At 38.4% G+C, this 22,359-nt stretch overlaps 1 protein-coding gene across 1 annotated transcript; it reads right to left on the minus strand.

Moving 5' to 3' along the window:
- Positions 1-1,497: 1,497 nt before the first annotated feature.
- Positions 1,498-21,508, minus strand: glud1b (glutamate dehydrogenase 1b). Its single transcript, XM_026178355.2, has 13 exons — positions 20,884-21,508; positions 14,847-14,927; positions 14,575-14,630; positions 14,179-14,242; positions 12,699-12,793; positions 8,485-8,664; positions 6,665-6,802; positions 6,413-6,550; positions 6,216-6,296; positions 5,180-5,303; positions 4,266-4,357; positions 3,974-4,036; positions 1,498-2,465 (listed from the first exon to the last, which is right to left on the minus strand). The coding sequence occupies exons 1-13, from the start codon at positions 21,278-21,280 to the stop codon at positions 2,346-2,348; spliced, it is 1,629 nt and encodes a 542-aa protein (XP_026034140.1). The 5' UTR covers positions 21,281-21,508; the 3' UTR covers positions 1,498-2,345.
- Positions 21,509-22,359: the final 851 nt, after the last annotated feature.

The raw sequence follows: 22,359 nt of genomic DNA on the forward strand, positions 1-22,359 counted from the left end.
ACCATCTAGACTGGGTTTAGGTTAGGTGATTGTGGAGGCCAGGCTATCTGGCGCAGCACTCCATCACTTTCCTTCTTGGTCAAATAGCCCTTGCACAGCCTGCAGGTGTGTTTGGGGTCATTGTCCTGTTGAAAAATAAATGATGGTCCAACTAAATGCAAACTGGATGGCATGTTGCTGCAAGATGCTGTGGTAGCCATGCTTGTTCAGTGTGTCTTCCAACACACCATAACACCTCCTCCTCCATGCTTCACAGTGTGAACTAGGCATGTAGAGACCATTTGTTCATCATTTCTGCATTGCACAAAGACACAGCAGGTGGAACCAAAGACCTCAAATTTGGACTTATCAGACCAAAGATTTCCACTGATCTAATGTCCATTCATTGTGTTTCTTGGTCTCACCTGCTTTTTACTTGTCCTTAGTAATGGTTTCTTAGCAGCTATTTGACTATAAAAGGCAATTCCCACAGTTCAAAGTTTTTGCAATTTTCCAGATTAACTGACCTTCAGTTTTTAAAGTAATAATGGACTCTGGTTCTTGTCATATGAATTTTAACAGTTATCAGCTGTGTACCAACCTGACTTCTACACAACACAACTAATGGTCCCAATCCCATTAAGAAGGCAAGAAATTCCACAACTGAACCCTGACAAGGCACATCTGTGAAGTGAAAACCATTTCAGGAGACTACACGAAGCACACTGAGATGGTGGCCAAATGGTGGCTTTGAGGGATCTCAAAGTGGGTTTGCTACATAATTCCATACGTCTTGCTTCATATATTTGATGGCTTCAGTATGAATCCACAATGTAGAAAGTAGTAATAAATAAAAAGACATTAGATGAGAAGGTCCAAACTTTTGACTGGTAGTGTACGTATAAAAGGTAGCTTCATGTAGGCTGTAACTAAATTAACAACATTCAAGTTTAATATTATATATAAGTTTAACATATATATAATATGATGACACCAGGAATTTTTTTTTAAAATTTTTTTTTTAAATCAAGAGCAGGGACTTCAGGGAGTAATTATAACAGGGATGGACATATACCATTCATTTAATTATTATTAACCCAACAGGGTGGCTGTGGAGCAAGTTGTCATGTAACTGAGAGGTTGGTGGTTCAATCCCTGGCCAAGATACTGAAGGCTTAGTTCCTCCCAACAGATCCGATGGAATGTCTATGAATTATTAAAAACGATTTTAAAAAAACTCGACTGTTTGTGAATAAGGCTTGTACTATAAAGCACCATGAGCGTTCAAACATAGAAAGTGCTATATAAGTATTAGTCTACTTACCAACTCTTTAAAAACAATTCCAAAGAAAAAATAATTTAATAGGAAATTTTTAAATAACTTTCCTCAAGCCTGTTTTTTTCCCAGTAATACTGCTGATACCTCCTTCAGGTCTTATTAACAACTTTTATAAAGTTGCAGGAAAAACACCAGATGTTACAGGATGAGCTCACCAGAAAATAAACACTGATAACACATTTCTGTATCTGAACATTTTTATGATTTCCAAAAAAAAAAAAAAAAAATGAGTACAGTAAAAATAAAAATTTCCTCCAAAAATGCTGCAGTACTGAAACTGGACGGTTAAACTGAAGAATACTCAGGCAGGGATTGGCCGATCACAGTGACACCTCGGCCCATCCCTGCTCTTCTCTCTTGGCCAGTGGAAGAGTCGGGAAGAAGCTGCATTTACGATGAAACAACAGGAAAGGGAGGAAAATAAAGGGGAACGGGAACATGAAAACACAACTATGAAGAACACTGAATCTCTGTTGTGAATTCTAAAACTTGGCAAAACCATCACTAACTTTTTACACCTTAAGAGTGACAAGACATACTCAAGGGTAATAAAATTACTTTTTTCTCTTATTCACATGAAGTTAAATCTAAATCTGTTTGAGTTAACATTAGATTGAAGTGGCCGTGTCCCTTTTAGAGCAGACCTCCTCCTAAAAATAAGGCATCTGTAGTGCTATCAACTGAAACAACTGCAACAGGAGGGTCACACATGCTTTCAGCGATCACAAACACAGAGCTAAGAACATGGCTGCCATACAGCTGAATTATAAACACTTGTATGACGGCTGGGGGATTCTCTGTCTGTAACCTCAGGCAAAAAACAAGAACAGGACAATATTTAAAAAGAGTTGCAGAGATATAATGGCAGCACAAAGATCATGAAATAACTGTGTGAAAGGAGCCAAGGAGCAGCGGTAAACAGTGATATGTTCTGAAGGCTGTTTTAGAGGTGGAGAAAGGCAGGAGAGGGGATTCAACAGCAGAAGGGTGGAGGAAGGGAGACTAGTGTGGACCATTGGTCAGCCATTTATGTGAAGGTGAGCCCAGCCTCGTTGTACACCTTGAAGACCTTCTCGATGGCGTTCACATAGGCAGCCGTCCGCAGGTCCAGACCGAGGTTGTACTTGCTCGCTGTTCGCATGATTTGCTACAAAAGAAGATGATGACACAGGTTTTACATGCTACACCACCAAGTTCAACATTTCAATGGATGCAGTTTCCTGGTTTAACCTGGTCAGTCAGACATTTAACGTTTAAATAGTGAAAAGTAAAAGGACGTCTTTCAGGACAATATAAAAACTTTAACTATCCTCTTCTTTTCTCAGTCCCTTCCCATCTCCTCCATCAAGAGACTGCATCTCTTGTTTAGGGGTCTAAATGGGTCCACATCAGGGTTGAAACCGGGTTAGATTTATCTCAAAGGTTAACATTTATCAGATGTCCACATCATAGCAAGCTGCTGTTCTGTTTTTATGTTTTGTTTGCTTTTTCAAAAACAGCCAATACCTTTTGATTAGCCTTGTCTCATGCTTTCTTTCTTTATGGTAGATTTTTGTTCTGTTTTCACTGTTTTTTTTTTCACTGTTTTCACTGAGATTTGAATTTGAATGCTAATCAATAAAATCAAAATCAAATCAAATCAGGAACTGGCTGGCATATATTTGGTTGAGAAAAACTAAATCTACTGTGTTTACACATCCAGCAAAGGAGTGTTCAAAGTCTTTTCAGTGAGTTTATACTAGATGGGTAACAGCAGTTCCAACAGTTTAGCCTTGACAGTAACAGTTGAAAAAGTTGAACTAATAACAGAGACCAGGTCGATAGACTGCATGTAATAGTTCCTTAAGATTCTGTCACTGCAGGAGTCAGAACAGGCTAGAGTAAGTTGAAGGAAATATAGAAAAGAGTTTATACAGTGTTCAAACTAGTACCTTCATAGAAAGGACTACAAAGAAAATGAGTTTAGACTTTATCCCATCAAAGTCTAATAAAACAGAACGAATATCAAGTCAACGTTTAGCACATACTGTTATAAAATTTTGTTCCTGGAGGATCATCTGAACGTCAGCACTTTCCTTCCTAATATTGTTACCTCACAGTATAAAGTTCTCTGAGATGACTGTAAAATAAATAAAAGTGTCATCTCACTGGTTATGAAACATGGACTGGAGCACCATAACCACATTTACACCTGCTTCTCCATCACTTTGTTTAGTGCATGCTTTCCGTCTCACATACCCACAGCCCATTTAAAAAAAATAAGGGGAAAACTCAGAGCCACAACGAGAACAAAACATCCACACAGACAGAAAGCTCCTCGTTTGAACCCCCAACATTTCTTCTGTGAATCGACACACAAACTGCTGCACCACCACCCCATCCTGGAGCTCCATTTCAGAAAGCAGGAAATGTGAGAGCTGTGGTTTAAGCACTGATGTCCAATTGACCATAAAACAAGCAAACCATAATTATGTTGTGTGTGTTGTTAAACAGGACTTAATGACACCTAACAGGATGCGCCTGCTTACAAGTGGAAGCATTGTGCCTGATATTTTGTCTACCTGAACCAGTTTTTCAAGGTGCAATTACAGTGATAAGAAGAAATAAAAAATGTTTGAGAACCACACCTCTGACCTTTCCTGCATGATCACTTACCCGAGCAGATCTCTCCATAGTGTAGGCCAATCCAGAGTGAACAATGTCCTTCTCTGAGGCACCCTGTAAAGGACGATTATGTGTTAACCCCACATCAGGCTGAGCGGGACACAATAGTAAAATAGTTCTTGGATTATTAATCAGTTGACAAAGAATAAACATTAGCTGGCCTGATCGCATTTATTGATTAGAATCAGTTTCATATGGAAGGAAATTCATCACACTGGTACGTGTGGTACTTTTACAACATTTAAACAAGAAATGCATGTGTATGACAGCAGCTGTTACTTACAGCAACTCTGGCCTGGAAGTCAGCAGTAGGTACGATGGGAATGGGTCCTCCCTGCTTGCCAAACTTCCTCTCTAAACTTTCCTGAACAGACACTAAAGGAGAAAACAGTAAAACAAAAATACAAATTAATCACAAATACTACAAATAGCAGTGATAACATGTCTGATTCATTGAGCGTATCATATAATTGGCTGTATGAGAGTGCCAATCAGAAAGTACATGAAGAAAGCAAAAGAGCGACACCAGAAGATAGGTGACCACAGAGTCAGTTGATTTTAAAAAAGGTAAGAAATTTAAGCATTTCTTCTCTAAATTCTTGCTGGCTACACGGTTTCACTCATTTTCTGTTTCTTTTGTTCTTTTTTTTTGTTGCCCAACAGCAGCAAAAGATACTGCTTGTTTTAAAGAAGCTTATCTATGAGAGCCGTCAGAACGTTGTTACTCAGAATGTTGTAAGTTGTTACTGTTGGGGGAAAGCAGCCTACCCTGGAACCACAAGAAATCAAATCGAGGACAAACTACATCTTAACCACGATGTAAAGGTGTTGTGTTTGTATTTCCTAGCGGAAAGATTTTGATTCAAGATTTAAAAAAAAAAAATTTTTTTTTTTAAAAAAAGGGTACACAGGATGATTGTAAAGCATTTGAAGAAATTTTTCAGTCTATAAAACCTATTTACTACTCCAGAGAGGAATAAAAACTATAGAGATCTAATTCTGATCTGAATAAAATGTTTTGGGTCACACGTACGCACACACACAAAGAACTTGTACGAGTGATTTATTGCGTTTGTTTGTGTTTTATCATTATTTTTCATACCGATTTGCAGCATGTCTCTAACGAATAAAAGCTGTCAGACAATATAAATACAATCTGTGTCCAGACAAAAGCATGAACTGCAGGTTTGTACTCACTGAGGAGGTGGTAGTTTGAGTCCCTCTCATATTTGAAGGTTAGTCTTCCATAGCTGACATGGTTGAGATTCTTGAGCCACTCGAAATAAGATACCGTCACACCGCCAGCATTCAAGTACATGTCCTGCAAGTAGAAACAGTCTTCACTTCTCTGTATGGATAAGTGCACAGATGAAAAGGTCCTCTGTGTGGAAAATATGACTTTTAAAAATCTGATTATATATGTTAAAGGAGAAATTATTTAACAAGCACATATCGAAATTGTATTTTAAAGCAAGAACTAGAAACAACACTTAGTAATACATTCCATCATATTTCTAGTTAGAATTTATATTTACAAATGCATGTTTTCAGTCCCAGTCTATTTGAACATGAGGAAAATATTTTAATTTACAAAGAGTTTAACCCTCAGCAAATGAATGTGTTTTATCGAAACGTACGAGTGTGCTTTGATTAACCGTATTTGATGGATAGTAGTTTGTTTCTTGTGATCTGAGCTCAGAAGGATGGGACTTCGTGTCTTATTAACCAAGTCCTAACCAATTCAAATCTTAGACAAAAACATAATTACAAGAATATGTTTAAATAATAAAATAATATGCTATACTAATCTAGATCTAGCTTTTTGTATAAATTTGAAGATTTCATTTGCTGTGCTTTGCCCCTTTTTTCTGGAAAAATTTTTTTGAGGATGTAAACTGCTGAATGAGCAGAGCAGATTGTTTTTCCTGTTTATTTTTGCTTTTAGACTGTTTATTTCGTGTTACTGTTAAAAAATAAATAAATGAAATGAAAAGATCAGCATGAAAATAAAATGAAATCGATGCTTTTATTCTGTGAACAAAACCTTGTTTAACCTGTCATGCTTAAATCTGTTCTACAGTTCAGCTTAATTAAGTCTGAATGTGTATGAATGTGCAATGTGTGCACATGTATTGTCATTCAGGGAATCAAAACACACAAAAAATAATTCACTTTAAACAAACCATAAAACTAGCTTGTATTTCCCTGTGTGTTTGGTGGTGTGTGTGCTTACAGGAATAACCATGACGTTGTTTTCCAGGAAGATTTTATCAGCACCTGGGGTGGTGGGACCATTGGCACCCTCAGCAATGATCTGACAAAAATAAACAAATATACTTAACCACTACCTGAACTGCTCAACCTTAATAATTTTAATCAAACTGACAGTTTAAAATCACAGCAGCTTTTGTAATCAGACAAAGAGTTTACCTTGGCCTTGATCTTCGGAGCATTGTTACGTGTGAGCTGCTTTTCTCCAGCTGCAGGAATCAGGATGTGGCAGTCCGCTTCCAAAATGTTCCCCTCATAGGGTTTGGCTCCTGGGAAACCCACGATGGTGCCATGTTGCTGTAGAGATGGATGTTTCAGTGGAGAATGAATAAGTACAATTTAAAAAATAAAATTAATTAATTAATTAATTAAGAAACGACAGAAATGAGGGGAAGACAGCAGTGCTGATACCAGTTTATAATCCTCCAGCTGTTTGGGGTCGATACCATCTGGGTTGTAGATGGCTCCATCAATCTCTCCAATGCCCACACACTTGGCCCCAAACCTGTGCAGGTACCTCATTGAGTGGAGACCCACATTACCAAAGCCCTGTGAAAGTCACAGCACATAGTTACAAATAATTATTCCCCTTCCCAATCAACAAACAAAATGATGTTCATTTTTATAAGCTACATACTCTGCTGCCACCATGTGGCCAGATGAGGTTAAGAAGAAAAAAAAAATCATCAAATCATTATTTCATTTGACTATAAATGGGTGACAGCAGTACAGTATATATGAGATTTGAAATTTCTCTATGCATTCATCTGCACACACTACAAAACAGAACAAACATGTGAATATATATATTACTAAAACCAGATGCAGCAAGGAAAAGAAAGATAATTAAACACTAATAACCAAGATTCTGTATATCCAACTCCAGAAATTGGGATGTAGAAAGAAGATGACATTGTGTATATAAGTTATAGATAAACCCCAAAGCACAAGTCTCATAGTTTTAAAGCAACAATAAAGTTAATATCGCTAATATCGTTGCTGATATCGCCTTTTGGCCACTAACAGAGCTGTTGGATAAAGACAAGAACAGAGACAACTTTACAAATGATTTAAAAAAGAAAAAAAGAAAAAAAAAAAGAAAGAAAAAGCGAGTAAATATATACCCCTGCTTTCATCTTAATACCACATTAAAGATCTGCTCTGTCCTTTCTCACTAATAAATCTCTAAGAAAAATGTAATCTCAGCGCAGCACAGAGTAATCCCCAAACACAGACACGGATTAGCTTTTTGAACATCCACATCATGAATCAGCTGTCGTCACAGCTTCTTCACCTCCTCACCCTATCATCCCTCACTTTAAACCCACTCAGCAGTAATCATCAGCCTTCAAAATCTTTGTTTCTTTACAGTCACTGAATCTGAACTATCTGCCACTTTACAAATCTCAGTGAAGCCAGGACATTAAACTTCAAACATAATCTCAAGCAAATACAAGAAGATCCTTTAAAAAAATAAAATAAAAAATCTGAAATCTGCAAGTCTTGCAGCTAACTTCACGGAGATGGTTAACTAAATGAAATGGATGTAAACACACAGAGCTATTGATCGAGAGTATCAGACTGCACTGCTGTCATGAAGAGGGGAAATTACAGAAAGTATTCCAAGAAAACAGCAGACACCACTGCCGAGGGCTTTCCTGCTTAGTTTGCGTCAGTGACACGTGAGGAGCTGCCATGTGACTACTGGAAATGAAACTGCTAAGCAAAATGCTGCTCTTTGACTTTTTATCTCTGCAGGCACACTTCTGCTTTCACATGGTTACAGTTAAAATCAGCACAGCTTTAAAGAAAAGACAAGTTCCTTTTAATCAACACTGCAAATGATTCCAATACTGCATTTCATTGATGAGTTTTCATGCCTGATTCTAAAACATATTAGTTTAAACTCAAACTGTTTTTCACAAAACCAGCTGGAACTTGAGCAGCAGAGCAGCCCAGTTTCTTTAACTGGTTACTCTCGATGAATCATCCTTTTCCATAAACAAAGAAGGGAAAACTTGAGCTCGCTGCTGCCTGTGCGGTATGAGGAGATCAGGCAAAAACAGATGGCATGGCTCTGATTGAGGCACAGCTTTAAAACCCCTCATCACGACTTCAAATGAAAACTTAAGTCCTGTGACTATCAGGGAGAAAACAGCCGCACAAGAGTCTGCATCACTGAAGTCATTCTTCTTTGTTTCTCTTATCAAAGTGTACATGCGTCTGTGTACCTGGATAACAAAGGTCTTGTCCTGGAAGCCAGGAGTGAGGCCCAGCATGCTCATGTAAGAAGCCTCATTAATGAAGTTCTCAATGCCATGGAAAACTCCACGACCAGTGGCTGAGATACGCCCGTGGATTCCTCCTTGACTGATAGGTTTTCCTGTCACACATGCATGTGCGTTGATGTCCTGTAAGGAGAAAAAAAAGAAAAAAGAAATCAGACCACAGCTTAAAACACTACTATATACACAGCATCTTTGCACACAGATTATTGAAACCTCAGTTGGGCAGTGTTGGACGAGAAACCGACAAACACAAAAACTTCCAGCATTATAACGAATAATGTAAACCAAAGAAACCAAGATTTTTTTAATGAATCAGGTATCTGGTATGTGCCACATACAACCTTATTTAATCAGTAGGTAGGCTAGACCATTACAAGAATTTGCAATAATTTATGCTTAACCAAAAACACCTTGTAGTATTTAAAAAAAAAAAAAAACTAACAATATTTTAAATGTTTATGATTCAAAACACTTGCCTAGATTCAACTATATAATTCCACAAATTTAGACAAACTCTTTAAAGCTGGCACCACCAAAAATGAGCAACCATGCATGAGTAATTTTTTCACTGCAAAGTTCAGACAAAGCCATCCAGTAGGCCAAATATTTTGCCAAGCCAGAGCCAGTCTCCAGTGACCATGTCATAAAATGTCATGTGTGGCCCAGGTACCATGACACGTACTACACGTACTACCCAAGCTCCTCTTCCCTCAGATACCCAGAGTAGGAATTTGTGACCTACTCCATGGGGGTATCTGGAGCAGAGGTCACATGACTGTGTGAGGCGACCAGAGAGAAGAGTGGAACAGGACCAACACAGTTTTTAAATCATTGATATTCACACATGAATGAGCCAGAAGTGGTGACTGCTGGATATTGACCTTAACTGGAACATAGCACCCATCTCATGAATGTGAGCCAAAAAAAATGACTACAACACAACCAGCAGGCCAATTTGGTAACGCTGGCATTACAACCTTTGTAGGGAATCTCCCAGTGTGAACTGGATCTATTTGTTTATAAACTAAACACTGATTACATTTAATTATCAGCATTCATTCTTGCACATCCTTTCTTAATTTATGAACATGCATAGCGTGCATCTGTATTATGTACCTGGCTATATTGTTTCATGTTTTTTGCACTTCTCTCAGATCCTGATCTCAATGACACAAACTGTTTTAAGAGTTTAATAATAACAAGAACAACAACAACAATAATTTAAAGTAGAAATATGTCTGTTACATGGTTTAAATCCTTAAGTTCTCAGTGTTTCTGGAACACCACTGTGTTCATCAATGTTGCTTGTCTCTTACCAACCAAGTATTAATAGGAAAAAATAAATGTCAAGAATAGACTGAGATATTACTTTTGTGTTTGCTTTTTGGATGTCTGAGGTTGTCCTTGAAAGGCATGGATACAAGAGTGTGCACCTAGGAGTGTTCCTGTGGTCAAAATGGCCTGCCATGTTGTGGTTAGTTGTAGATGCTTGCTGTGTGCCATAGTTGTGAGCTTTTTGTTTATTTGTTCGCTTTGTTTGTTTGTCGATTTAAAAATGAAAATAAATCTTATTTAAAAAAAAAAAATAGACTGAGATGTGTACTATTAAGCAAGATTAATGGGATAGCAAGAAATGTCGGTTTTCTGTGTCATAAAAGTGTTTTGTTTGGTTTTTTTTAACTTGGCAAATCCCTATGGTGACTCATGTGCAGCACATAACCTGGTCTGCAGCAGGCTGTGCTCAAACTTTCGACTGAAAGCACCATGTTTTTTTTCGAATTCTTTTATTTAAAACAATTTTTCAAGTGCAATAATTGTTGGAGGAATACATTTTATATGTGCGAGTTGTATCTCACTGCTGCCAAGTCTCTTCCACAGCTGAAATATTTCAGCTATTCTTGACACAGATTAAAAAAATCGAACAGGCCATCACCAAGAATGCCTTCTCAATTATCAAAGTTCGTTCTACTTACTTGTAATAAGTGGCATTCATGAAAAGGCATATAATGCGTGAAATGCTCCTTTTCATGCGAGTAGGGCTGGGCCATATTATACCGTTCATGGTAATACCGGTATAATGTTAGGCAACGATAGGAAAATGAAATATCGCGATAGAATGGGAGTAAAACGCGCATGCGCAGTGCCTTTGTTTTCATACGCACATGGCCGATTGTTGAGTGAAACAGATGAACCAGAATTGGTTTGTAAAAATGGTGCAACTTCCGTGATGTGGAACTGGTTTGGTGTTTGTCCGTCAGATACACAACAAAGCACATTTTTTTGCAGAACATGCAAGGGGCCGTTGTTATTGTCGTATTTGTCGGACTAAGATGCTCTTAAATCTGGGAGTAATCTGGGTCCTAAACTCCGTATACTTCAGGTCAAACAACACTGCAGCATCACTTAGAGTTAAAAACTGTCTAAATTCTTTCATCTTTAATAAAACGATCAGCATTGCTGCTTTACCAGGTGTAACTATAAAGTTTAACTTCCAGGCATCCATGAAAACAAAAGTTATTACATTTAACGGAGTTAGAAGTTAGCAGGAAGCTAGCGGAAGTTAGCTCGCTAGTTTCGCTAGTTACCTAAGCATGATATTGCATGTTCTGACTGAGAGATTTCTGAAAAAAATCAAACGTACAGCTCTGCTATCACTTGCAACATAAATGAAGACAGGAAACTAAACAGCAGTGACGTTTGTAGGGTTACTGAAGTTGGGCTAGCTGGTATATAATGATGTGCTACGTGATCGCTAGCGACACAGCTATGTTAGCATAACATAAACAGTGAAGCTGGAGGACGAACACTAACACTTTTCCACTTATAAAAGTTAACGTGAAGGTTCTTCATGGTTAGAGACAAATGCAATCGCATGGCAGGATGCTGTAAACGGACCAAACTTCAGTCAGGAGAACAACTGAGATAATCCATCCACAATACGAGGTTAGTCATTAATATACTGCAACAACATGGGAATAGAGCAGCTGCCAGAGAATTCAACATTAATGAATCAATGGTAAAGAAGTGGAGGAAGCAAGAAGAATGAGTTTAATAAAGTTTGATTTATCTGACTGCTTTGTTTCGCTTAATGTGCCTTATAATCCCGTGCACCTTATGGTCCGAAAAATGCGTACTGCACACTGCAGTTTAATGTTGCAAAGCACCTCTTTTTAACTTCAGTGGATATTATACATGGTTATGCTCAGGATATGTCAGCCCATTTCTACTGGAAATGCCTTTTGGTTAAACTTTCAGCAAGGAATTTGCATTTGCACTGTTACATTTTTATAAAGCTTTAATGTACATAAAAACCAGCTTCTTGTTTAAGTGAAAATAAATGGAAGGTTGTCTTTTTGCGCTAGTAATGTTGTGGAGTTGTATTTTGTCTCGCATCAATTATATCGTTGGTTATATCGTTATCGCAAATTTTCAAATATATATCGTGATAAATATTTTTGGCCATATCGCCCTGCTCTACATGTGAGCATGCACAGAAGTGAGAAGCCCAGCTTATGTCATTAACTAATAACAGCAGTTATTAACTTGTCTGTCATCTGTGGGGGGGTTTTCGATCCAGCTAATGCGCAGAGAGCCTGACTGTGTTGAACCTCCTTGGCAGTACAGCCCTCAGGATTATGCAATCAACACTGTTAATAATTTGAAAGGGATTATATTTTTTAACTTTGAAACAATAAGGTGTTGTAAGCAGAGAGAGGGTAAAAGATATGAGTAATATTATGGTCTTTTCTTGCTGCTAATAAGTAAAATATCAGTCAACAGAGTTCTCTGACAATTATAGTTTTTAGATCAAACCAGTTGTAAACAACACATGATTGCATGTGAAACAATAAACATGGGTAAATATTTTCCATGTTTAATCAAATAAGCCTTGTTTGACAGACTGAGATAGCACAATGATTAGCTGATAACACGAACAGAGGCCTCAGTCTGAAAAGACCCTTTTAAGACATGAGGAATGCTTCTGTGGTCAGCTGGAAAGGGCGAGGCAGGAAACCACTGTTCATGGTTTATGTATGACTCACTCCTTGTTTTTTTAACTTAGCCCATTTTAAAATTTGTGCCAAAACTGCAGCCAAGTCAGACAGACTGGCTATGCCGTCTACAAAATAATATATCCATTAAGTCTGAGAACTTACAGTATGTGCAATAGTGTTCGCATACGTGTCGGCAATCCAGGACATTTCCCTCTCGCCTGTGCTCATGTCAGGAGCAGGGACATCGATGCCAGGTCCTGTTGAGCAAAGACAGGAAGGAAAGGAAAGGGAGAGAGAGAGAGGTGAAGAGAGTTTAAAAAAGAAAAAAGAAAAAGAGTATAATATCACAAACTCTGAGCACCAGGCTTCACGTCCTTGTGTGACATAACCATGTGCCTCAAAGGGCCTCAAGATGTGAAAACAGCAGCAAGCATGCAGACAGAAAGTAACTGAATCTGTCCACTGACAGATAGACAGACAAGTGCTGCAGGCAGATGGTGGGTACCTTTTTACCTCCAAGCTCCACAAGCAGCAACTATTGTTGACTACAGACAGCGTCATATCCCTCAGTAGTAAAGTAAACACATTATGAACATTTTAAATGCATCCAGGTAAGGGTGAATAAACAGGTGGTATAGGGGCCCATTAACCCATGGAACCAGTGAACAAGTTTTCTGTGACTTTGCTCAACATACTAAACACATCTAGGCTAGCTTCCTGGAGAAAGTAAATGAAATTACCATTTTATTCTCTGTGAGGTTGAGTTAAAAAATAAATTATTCTGCCAAATGACCAAGTAGTGACAAATATGCATACTTGTTCCCTTGTTTTGATCTTTTTTTTAAAAAAAATAATAATAATCTTAGGTTCTTTAATGTGATCTTAAAAGGCTGATTTTGTCAAAAAGTTGTCCATCAGCTAAACTGGAACGACCTGTGCCAAACAAGAACAATTATGTACCCTCAAGCAACTAACCCAGTATTCTTTCCCCATATACTGTAATTAAGCAGAACATTTTATGTCAATTTGTACTTCCAAACTAAATTAGTTACTTTGCAGATTCTGATTAATAATACATAACCAAAGTTATGATTTACTATTAAAGTATACCTGGCAATATACCCAGCAGTATGTGAAGTTTATGAGCCCAAAAATTAGCCTCAACTTTGCCACCTACTGCCAAGCTTAGTATTTAAAGTATAAATCTAGAAGGAAAAAAAAATCAATAAGACGGATTTCGAAATATATTAGTTTTACTTTTGTGACTTTTGATACTTTAGCACCCAAGTTTCAATTTTTAAAATGCCAACTTTTACTCTGTAGGTTATCCCTATGTACTTTAACTTAAGAAAAATATCAGTGCACCTGCATCTTGTCCTGACTATATACTGTAAATATGCATTAGCTAATTTTTTTATGATTTTTTGGCTTCTCCACCTTTATAAATATCAGAACCAAGTTTCCTTAACCATTATTAGTTGTCTGCCCTTTTACTTGACACAGACACACTCTGAAGGACCCCAACCTGAATAAACACCATTAGAAGACTGGAAATGTTTACCTTCATGAGTGCAAGTATTTACCTCTCACTTCTAAAGCCCATTAAACAGTTAAAACAACCAACCACACACTAGAAACTCACCAATGAAGCCCTTCTTGGCCAGCTCAATCGTGAATCTCCTGGTAATCTTCTCCAGCTCATTGTCCTGCAACAAAGTGTGGTTACATTACTTCCAGAAAACTAAACAGTTCATATAAACAAATTCCTATCAAATGTTAAGAAAGATGCGTAAGGCATCTGTGAGGCTTTGTGAGGGTTTTCTCTTCAGTTGACTATAAGCTTAGATGAACAGTTGATGACCTTTAAATAAATGACAGTGCCCTATAATTAAGCAATCAAAGACAACAACAAAAAAAAAAGAAAAAGGCTTGTCTCCTTTACCACCTCAAGTTTATTGAGTGATTGATCTCTTATATTGTTGTTGTTACGAGGGTTTTATTAATTATGTGAGAATAGGCTTGCAATCAGAAGACTTACAGAGTAATTCTTAGTATTGATCTTGACTCCAGCTTTGGCTCCCCCAAATGGCACATCTGGAAGATAATAATACAGCTTTATAACCACAAGAAAATGCATACATTACTTTACAAATACACATGAAGACATACAAGATAGAAGCAGGAAAAAAAGAAAACTATTTTTTGGCATTTCCACATAAGTACCAACCTCCTGTACAGTATTAATATGTATGCAGAGTTCAGGGATGACCTTCTGTAGACTTTGTGGAAGGCCAAGACTTTAATGCTTACCAACAACAGCACATTTGTAGGTCATCAGAGAGGCCAGGGCTTTCACTTCGTCCACAGACACATCTGTACTGTAGCGGATACCTGAGGGAAACACACACAGAGGGAACAATTTGTAACAGGGCCTGTATAGAAAAGCTGAAAATAAAGATCTCAATGGTTTTCCATGCACAAAATGTAACCTTCCCCCATATTTTCCATGTTTTTATTAGCTCATTAATCAGTTCAAGTGTGTTATATATTGATAGAAGATTGTATATTCAGTCTGTAACCTGGATAAGTCCTTGACTTCAGTCAAACAATCACCTTTCCTTACAAAGGTTTTTCACTGAACTGCCCTTCAAGTATCTGTCTCCCAGCCATAATAATAAATTCTCTGAATTCTCTAAATACTAAGGGAAGGCACTTCAGCGTTTCCTTGATTATTTTCTTTAGCAGAGGATACATTGGACCTTTTTTTTTCCCAAAGAAAGGGAGATCATGCCATCTTCACAGTAAAGCACCAAAAAAAACCCAAACAAACAAAACAAACAAAAAGTCCCGACACATAATTAATACATTAGTTAAGATTGAATTTGCCATTGCATGGCATGACTTGCTGTTTTGAAGCTTCAGTGGTAGGCTATTAAAGGCAGGGATGAAATTACTTTGCTGCAATAAAATATATTTCTTATCAAGCTGTTGCCATATGTGAAGACTGTAAAACAGCTAACAAGTAAGATTATGAGCTACATTAAAATGACAAGTGAATTTAGGGGTTACCATTTTCCATTAGTTATATTGCCAGCTTTTATAACCATCTTTAATTAAGAGACTTCACAAAATTAGAAGTGGACTGGATCACATCTCAAGCATGAAGTGATAATGAGTGGACATGGACAGTATGGGCAACTAATCTCAACGCGATACCCATTTTATTTCACTTTATAGGGCATCCATTCCCCGTCTAAAACCACAGCCTCGGTGGGCATGAAGTCATATTGCTCACTGGTATTTTATTTTACTTTTTTTTTTTTTAACATGACCTCCATGAAACAACACGATAACAACAAGTTGGTGAAGGTATTTATAATGCACTTTTTATATTCCATTATCAGAACATTGCACTTTCACCACAGCAGCATCAGACCAATAACATCCACTGTCATATCATGAAGCAGCCAGAGTATTCTTGGTCTTAAAGTGTCTCCCCTGTCTGTAGAGGTTAGCAACAGCAAAAGAAAATGAATAACAGAAGGACTGTGAAAAACCAGACTAATAATGACTACAGAAGACCACATGAATGGGGTCAAAGATTGCCAAGTGTGTACGGCAGTCAGGGCAACATTAAAGGGTGGGTGGAGATCAAATGAACCAATCGTAGCCCCCCCATTGTGACCCCAGCCCTTCAGCTGGAGTCATACCTTCCTGTTTTCTGGCGTTTACTAGCATCACCGCAGCAACATGTGCAGCATTACATGAGATCATATAGCATGTCACGCTACCCCCGTCTCATTGGCACAGTGTGTGTGCGCACACGAGTTAGATGGCAATACCAAAAATAGTGCAGGGTCCAGGGTTAGCTTACACACACAAACCCAAGGACGAAGCGCACAAAGAGGAGACAGCAGCATGTTTTGTGTGTGCATATCTAGCTATGCTTGTTCAACTGAATACTGAAAACTACAGCACAAGTAAAAGCCCCTCCTACTATGGAATCATCTTACACAGAGGCCCTCCAGCACAGACAAACACCACCAAAGCAGTTTTAGCCAGAGTCAAAAGGGAACTCACTAGCATTTTAAGATTTCTCTTAACCAGGTTTGTTCATTTTTGCTTAACAGATGTTCTAAAATGTCAGGAAAATGCATACATTTCTGCCAAAGGCATCATATTCTCATTTTCTTTAGAGTGCATTTGTTACATACATAACAAATCCCACCAAATAATCATTAGGAAGCAGGAAACATCCTCGACTTCACTGGATTACGGAATTTTATCCGTACATACTAGTATTTTCATTACTGCAGTTAGAGCTTCTGCTTTCTTTTCTGTTCTGGCAATACTGCATTAAACTATAGTGAATGGAAAAAGGAGGTACTAAAAACATTTAAAAACAAAGCTCTGTGTTTCAGAGCATTGCCCCTGCTCTTATTTTCCATTCATCCAAAGATCAGCTGAATTCCCACAGCCAGCAAAGGACAATTGTATGTTTACTGATCAAATTTAAAAAAAGGAGGGGAAAAAAAAAGCCTGACTACCAAACCATCCCCCATCCAACCATCTTTTCCCCACCCAACCAACAGAGACCCACAGCAACAAGTACCAAAACAGACTGTAAACACATTCCTCTAAAATGGGTGGGCAGATTTTTGAGTTTTCTCTCAAAGTTAAACTTCCTTCAGCACTCAAACTAATGGCTCTCTCTTGTCCAAACAAAAGTGCCAATTATCTAACATTAGATTTTTTTTAAATGTTATTTTTAGACTGCAAAATTCTTTGCCATAAATATATTTAAATAGTACTATAACCTGTACATTGGAATTCTTTTTTAAAACCAGGTTGTTTTCTGTCTCAAACTGGGGAGAAACTGCACGTGTTTACATCATTAGTTCCCATACAGTGGAGATAAAGAGTTGGCGTTTCTTGATTTAATAAATGCATTTCCATGTTACTTTATTTGTTGACTGTAACTACTATTGAAAACTACTATTCATGGTGTTAAAAGCTCGGCTAATTATTTTTCAATTTTTCCTCAAGAAATATTAACAGACTTGAAATGATAAGGGACACACTTATTAACTTTCAGTCCTTCAAAAATCAGAACACTGAATAGACCCATTTAAAGGAATTTGGACAGCTGTAAGCAGATATTTTTATCAAGGTGTAATTCACAAGTCTTTTAGTGTTTGAAGTGTAAATTTGTCAGAGAAAGCCTCTGATTAGGAACGGAGGACTGTGACACCGTTTTGTGTTGTTAAATGTGCATTTTAATGAAACTGGTTCTACTTAATGTCTACAAGTTTTTATGCAGTATCAGATGTCCTCTGTATCTCCATTTTTTTCAGTGTTGCACAGTTCACATGTGACATGAAATAACCTACAAATGTATTACACTTCTGCACAAAAAAGGAGAACAATGGTAATCACTATGCAGACTATACAAAATCTCAGTAGCCTTCTTCAGTTTTGCATGCACATTCACACAGACAACACTTCTTGCATTCACATATCCAGTTAAAGGCAGTGTGGTCCAGCCTGGCAGCTGTCAATCTATGTGGCTCTCAAAAGGGGGAAGAGGAGCACAACATGCACACTCAGACAGCCTTTGCACTTTGTAGTTTGATCTGAATACAGCAAAAGCTTCATACACTACATCAATGATTAAGCCATTGAAAGATAACAACTTCAAACCATATTCAGACCATTATCCATGGGACTGTCATGAAGGACCAATGCTTCAAGCTATTTCAAATCTGTAACAACTGCATATGACGGCTAAACCAATATAAGATCATAAACTGGGCCTGATAAGAAATACGTTTAAATGATGTACTTTATTCTACTCATTTCATTTTTACTGGCTCAAAATGATAATTTCTGGACATTAGAAAATTAAATATGTATTTTATACTGAAGTTAATTAAACCCCACTTAAAAAACAGACAGGTGGGTTTCCCTTGTTAAAAACCCAGAACCAACCCAGTGGTAGGCCTTTAATAGCGTACCACTGAAAAGTGGGGAGACGCCCAGGCCCCTTTTTTGATATGCTGGGTGTAGAAATCACTCTTCTTCTCTTGAAAGTGAAACTAGGTGGTTGTTGCTTTGTGGTCATCAAAGTGCCAAATATGCATTTTAAAAACTCAGCAGCAATGCCACTTCCCAAACTCAGTTACTCCAAATTCCACAACTTTTGCTGTGAGCAACTTCATGTATCAACTGTTCTTTTTCTGTATACATCTGCCAACCAAAAGAAAAATGCAGCTAACCAAGTTACAGCTCAGCTGTAGGGGGCTGTTGCCATTAAACGTTTATAAGCTGTCACTACCATGTACCTCTTGTCAGTGGTACATGGAGACTTTCTTATATGCCTGAAAGGTGTAGTTGAATAGAAATAAATTGTTCCTACATAAAACTGCTCACAATAAGATCTGTATATTTTATTTTGATTAGTCATGTCATTATATTTGGGAAGAGATATTGCTGTTTTCATTTATTTTTTCTTTTAAATGGGACAGTTTGGTCGACAGGCAAATGCCATTTATTTCCACTCTTCGATTTTATGATACCTACAAAACTGGGTAACACACCAAATAAAGAAAAACCAAAAAAAATAAATAAATACATCTGATTTTGTGTCAGTTACACATTTTTATTACTACTATTGCGACTACACAAAACGTAATGAATAAGATTTAAATTTACTATATTACTAAATATCAAAGGGTGTAACTGTGTAATTTGAGTAGTTAAACAAGTAGTCGCAAGTAGCAAATAGTTAAACAGATTGGTTTCTTGTGTAGTGCAAACTACAATCAGCTAATTTGTAGGTGTTAATTATCTGGTTGGTTCTGTGGCTGCAAAAGTGCCTTACTGCAACAGTATATAATGAGAGATTAACGATATCTCACATGGATGAATAAAGTTTGTCTTACACAAAATTAAATACAAGTTGGCCTTGTCCACAAAAGACTAGAGATAGATCAATAGATGAATAAATATACTTTACACACATTCACGTGTACACCTTTGTGGTGAACTGTGCCCTGTTACTGTTACTGTAACCATAAGCTATTAGTCCAGCATGATCATGGCTTTAGATTTTCAGGAATAATGCTACTGTGAAGGGCAGTTCATGCAAGACTGTTCTGATTTGTCTTTGGATCGGGGAGATACTCGTGATGCTGGACAAGCTTATTGATTTTGAACGTCCCTATATTGCTTCTGAGTGCTGGTTACTGCCTGGACAGGCAGTAGTGCTATAAATTCATAAATGGGTTATATTACCGTTAAGTGGTTTGTCGGGTGGGTGGTGGTGGGTGAAACATATTTCATGTGGGTGCCACACTGACTCATCTAGGCAGATAGTTTACCAACCTTTTTTTTTAACCAATTCTTTTGTACAGGGCTCAGTGGCAACATGCAATGACCATGTCTTGAACAGAAATAGGTCTCCCCTACGATGGGGCTGTGTTCACTAGACTAAGCAGCTGCTGTGGAAAGGTTTCACAGTGTCATTACCAGGCTAGTGTCTCTCCACACCACTGAAACTTGCCCTTTGTCTGGTCAGCAAATGAAATGCATGTCTTCTTTCTTCAGAGAATTCCTCTTCTCTATAACACCCTCCCCCATCTGTCACACTGACAAATAGGATGCCTAGAAACACAGCCACCCCCTCCTAAATTTTAATGCCTCATCTTTTCTTATATACATTGAAACCTTCTGTTCACAGTTTACCCAGGGTGAGTCGCAGCAGTAGCCGATTGAGGCTTCTGGTTTTGAACCTTGAACTATATACTCAAGAGCAAATGCAATAGCATACCATGTTTTTGCAGTAGTTTTAGGTGGATCTTAATGTAGACTTTGTCCTGTTTTCCTGTGTTTTGTGCTGCACATGGGGAGATGTCAGCATAAAATTATGTATGACACCTGATGCCAGTAGGTCTGTTTTCTCCATAACATTTAGAGTGAGACTGTGCTTTAACTCTTGATCAAACCACAGGCTGACAAACTTAGTATGCATGCATAACTACCTTAAAAATTGAAGTTTTTTAAGACTGGACAAAGTATGGGTAACTGCTAGTTTGCAAGCTAACCAACTAGAGCAGATACAGGTGAGGAGGAAGGTCACTGTTGTTGTGACACATAATAAACAAACATAGGAAACATGATGCTAATTTAGCAGTAAAACGTCTAAGGTTCAATTACTGGAGTAATTCGTGTTTTTAGTTTATTTTATGCTTTTTCAAAGCAAGCTAGCATTGCTGCTAAATAGTGGTAAAAAGCTGGCTAAAGCTAGCTGTCAAACGGGTTGGTGGAGGTGGTTTGGCTCAGTTCTTACCCCCTTTGCACGGTGTCCTGTGCTGGCTGTGTTGGGCGCGGTAGCCCTCCACCACCTCCCACTCTCCGTTATCCCTCTTGATGGGGAAAGACACGCTCAGGACGTGATTACAGGGCTTGATGATGCGCAGGATGCCCCGCACACGGTTCCGCTTCTGCTCTGGGCTCTCCCTAGTCTTCAGATCCTCCACCAGCTTGTCCTCTACGATAGCGGCCCCGCGGTCGAAGAAGCCCTCGACCATCCTGAAGAAGTTAGGGTCGTCGGGCTGGTTTGCTGCGTCGGCATAGCGACGGACCCTCATCAGGGAAGAGGACGCCGGGAGAGCGGAATCCACGCACCCCGAGGCCAGGGCACTACCCGCAGAGCGGCTCAGCAGCTCCCCGAAATACCGATACATGACTGAAACTAGCTAACCGTGTGAACAAACTAAAGAAAAGGAAACTAAACAACAACAAGGACAATGGGGGTGACGACAGGAAAAGGGGTTAGAATGAGAGACACAAAAGCTCTTCACCGTGTCCCGTCCTCTGGCCGAGTGGGAAATGGCATGTCGTGTCAGTTTGCTTTAAAAGGCAGCGCGAGCCGACCACACCAACTGAGGCTCTCCCAGACGCACGCGGAAGAGGAGGGCCTACATGGGTACGCGCAATTGCCAAACCGTTAAGAGTGCGCGCTCCCGGGTTTGAACCGTTGTTTTATATTTCCAGTGAAAAGAAAAGGTCCGGGCACAAATAACCGGCACGAGCCTCCTCTTTCTCTCTTGAGTAATCAGGCATATAGATCGGTGCAAAATTATATCTAATATAAAACATAAACTGGTTTTCATCAGGATAATGCCATATTCAGTGCTGTCAGAAACTATTCTGCCGCTGCTTAATTTCTTTCTTGAAGTTAAAGACAGTGTTTATGATTCAGCAATAAGAAAGAGAGTGGGGAGTGTTAGCATCCATGGGGAGAATTCCAATGAGAAAGCCACCATTGACCAAAATAAACACAATCTGTCAAATGCCAGACGAGGGATTCTTGGCATCCTGATGATCCCCAGAACGATAGGGAAAATGTTCTGTCGAATGTCGAGAAAAAAGTTAAACTTTTTTGGAAGGTTTCAAGGGCAGCATTTCATGAAAGAACATATAGGCTGTCAACCATGGTGGTGGTAGTGTAATGGGGTGGGGCTGCTTTGCTGCTTTATGAGCTGGAAAACTTGCTGTTAATGGAACCATGAATTCTGCCCTTTCCTAGAAGGAGAACGGCCAGTCTGAAGCTCAAGTGCATTTGGGTTGTAACTGGTTATCTCAAACACTTTATTGCAGTTCTTGCTGCTGAGGTTGGCACAACCAGTTATTAGGTGTACAGGGTAATTAGTTTTTCCACATAGAGCCAGCTAGGTTTGGGTGGCTTTTTTGCTTCACAAATGAAATCATCCTATAAAAACAGCGTTTGTATTTACACTGTTTATCTTTGTCTATTTTTTAA

The sequence above is a fragment of the Astatotilapia calliptera genome, chromosome 8, assembly GCF_964374335.1.
Source record: "Astatotilapia calliptera chromosome 8, fAstCal68.1, whole genome shotgun sequence".
NCBI classification, from domain to species: domain Eukaryota; kingdom Metazoa; phylum Chordata; class Actinopteri; order Cichliformes; family Cichlidae; genus Astatotilapia; species Astatotilapia calliptera.

Coding starts and splice junctions, on each gene's coding strand:
- glud1b (XM_026178355.2), bottom strand. CDS start 21,280: ATGTATCGGTATTTCGGGGAGCTGCTGAGCCGCTCTGCGGGTAGTGCC. Junction 4,358..5,179: donor CTCAAACTACCACCTCCTCA/GTGAGTACAAAC, acceptor TTTCTCCTTTAG/TGTCTGTTCAGGAAAGTTTA. Junction 4,037..4,265: donor ACTTCCAGGCCAGAGTTGCT/GTAAGTAACAGC, acceptor CGTCCTTTACAG/GGTGCCTCAGAGAAGGACAT.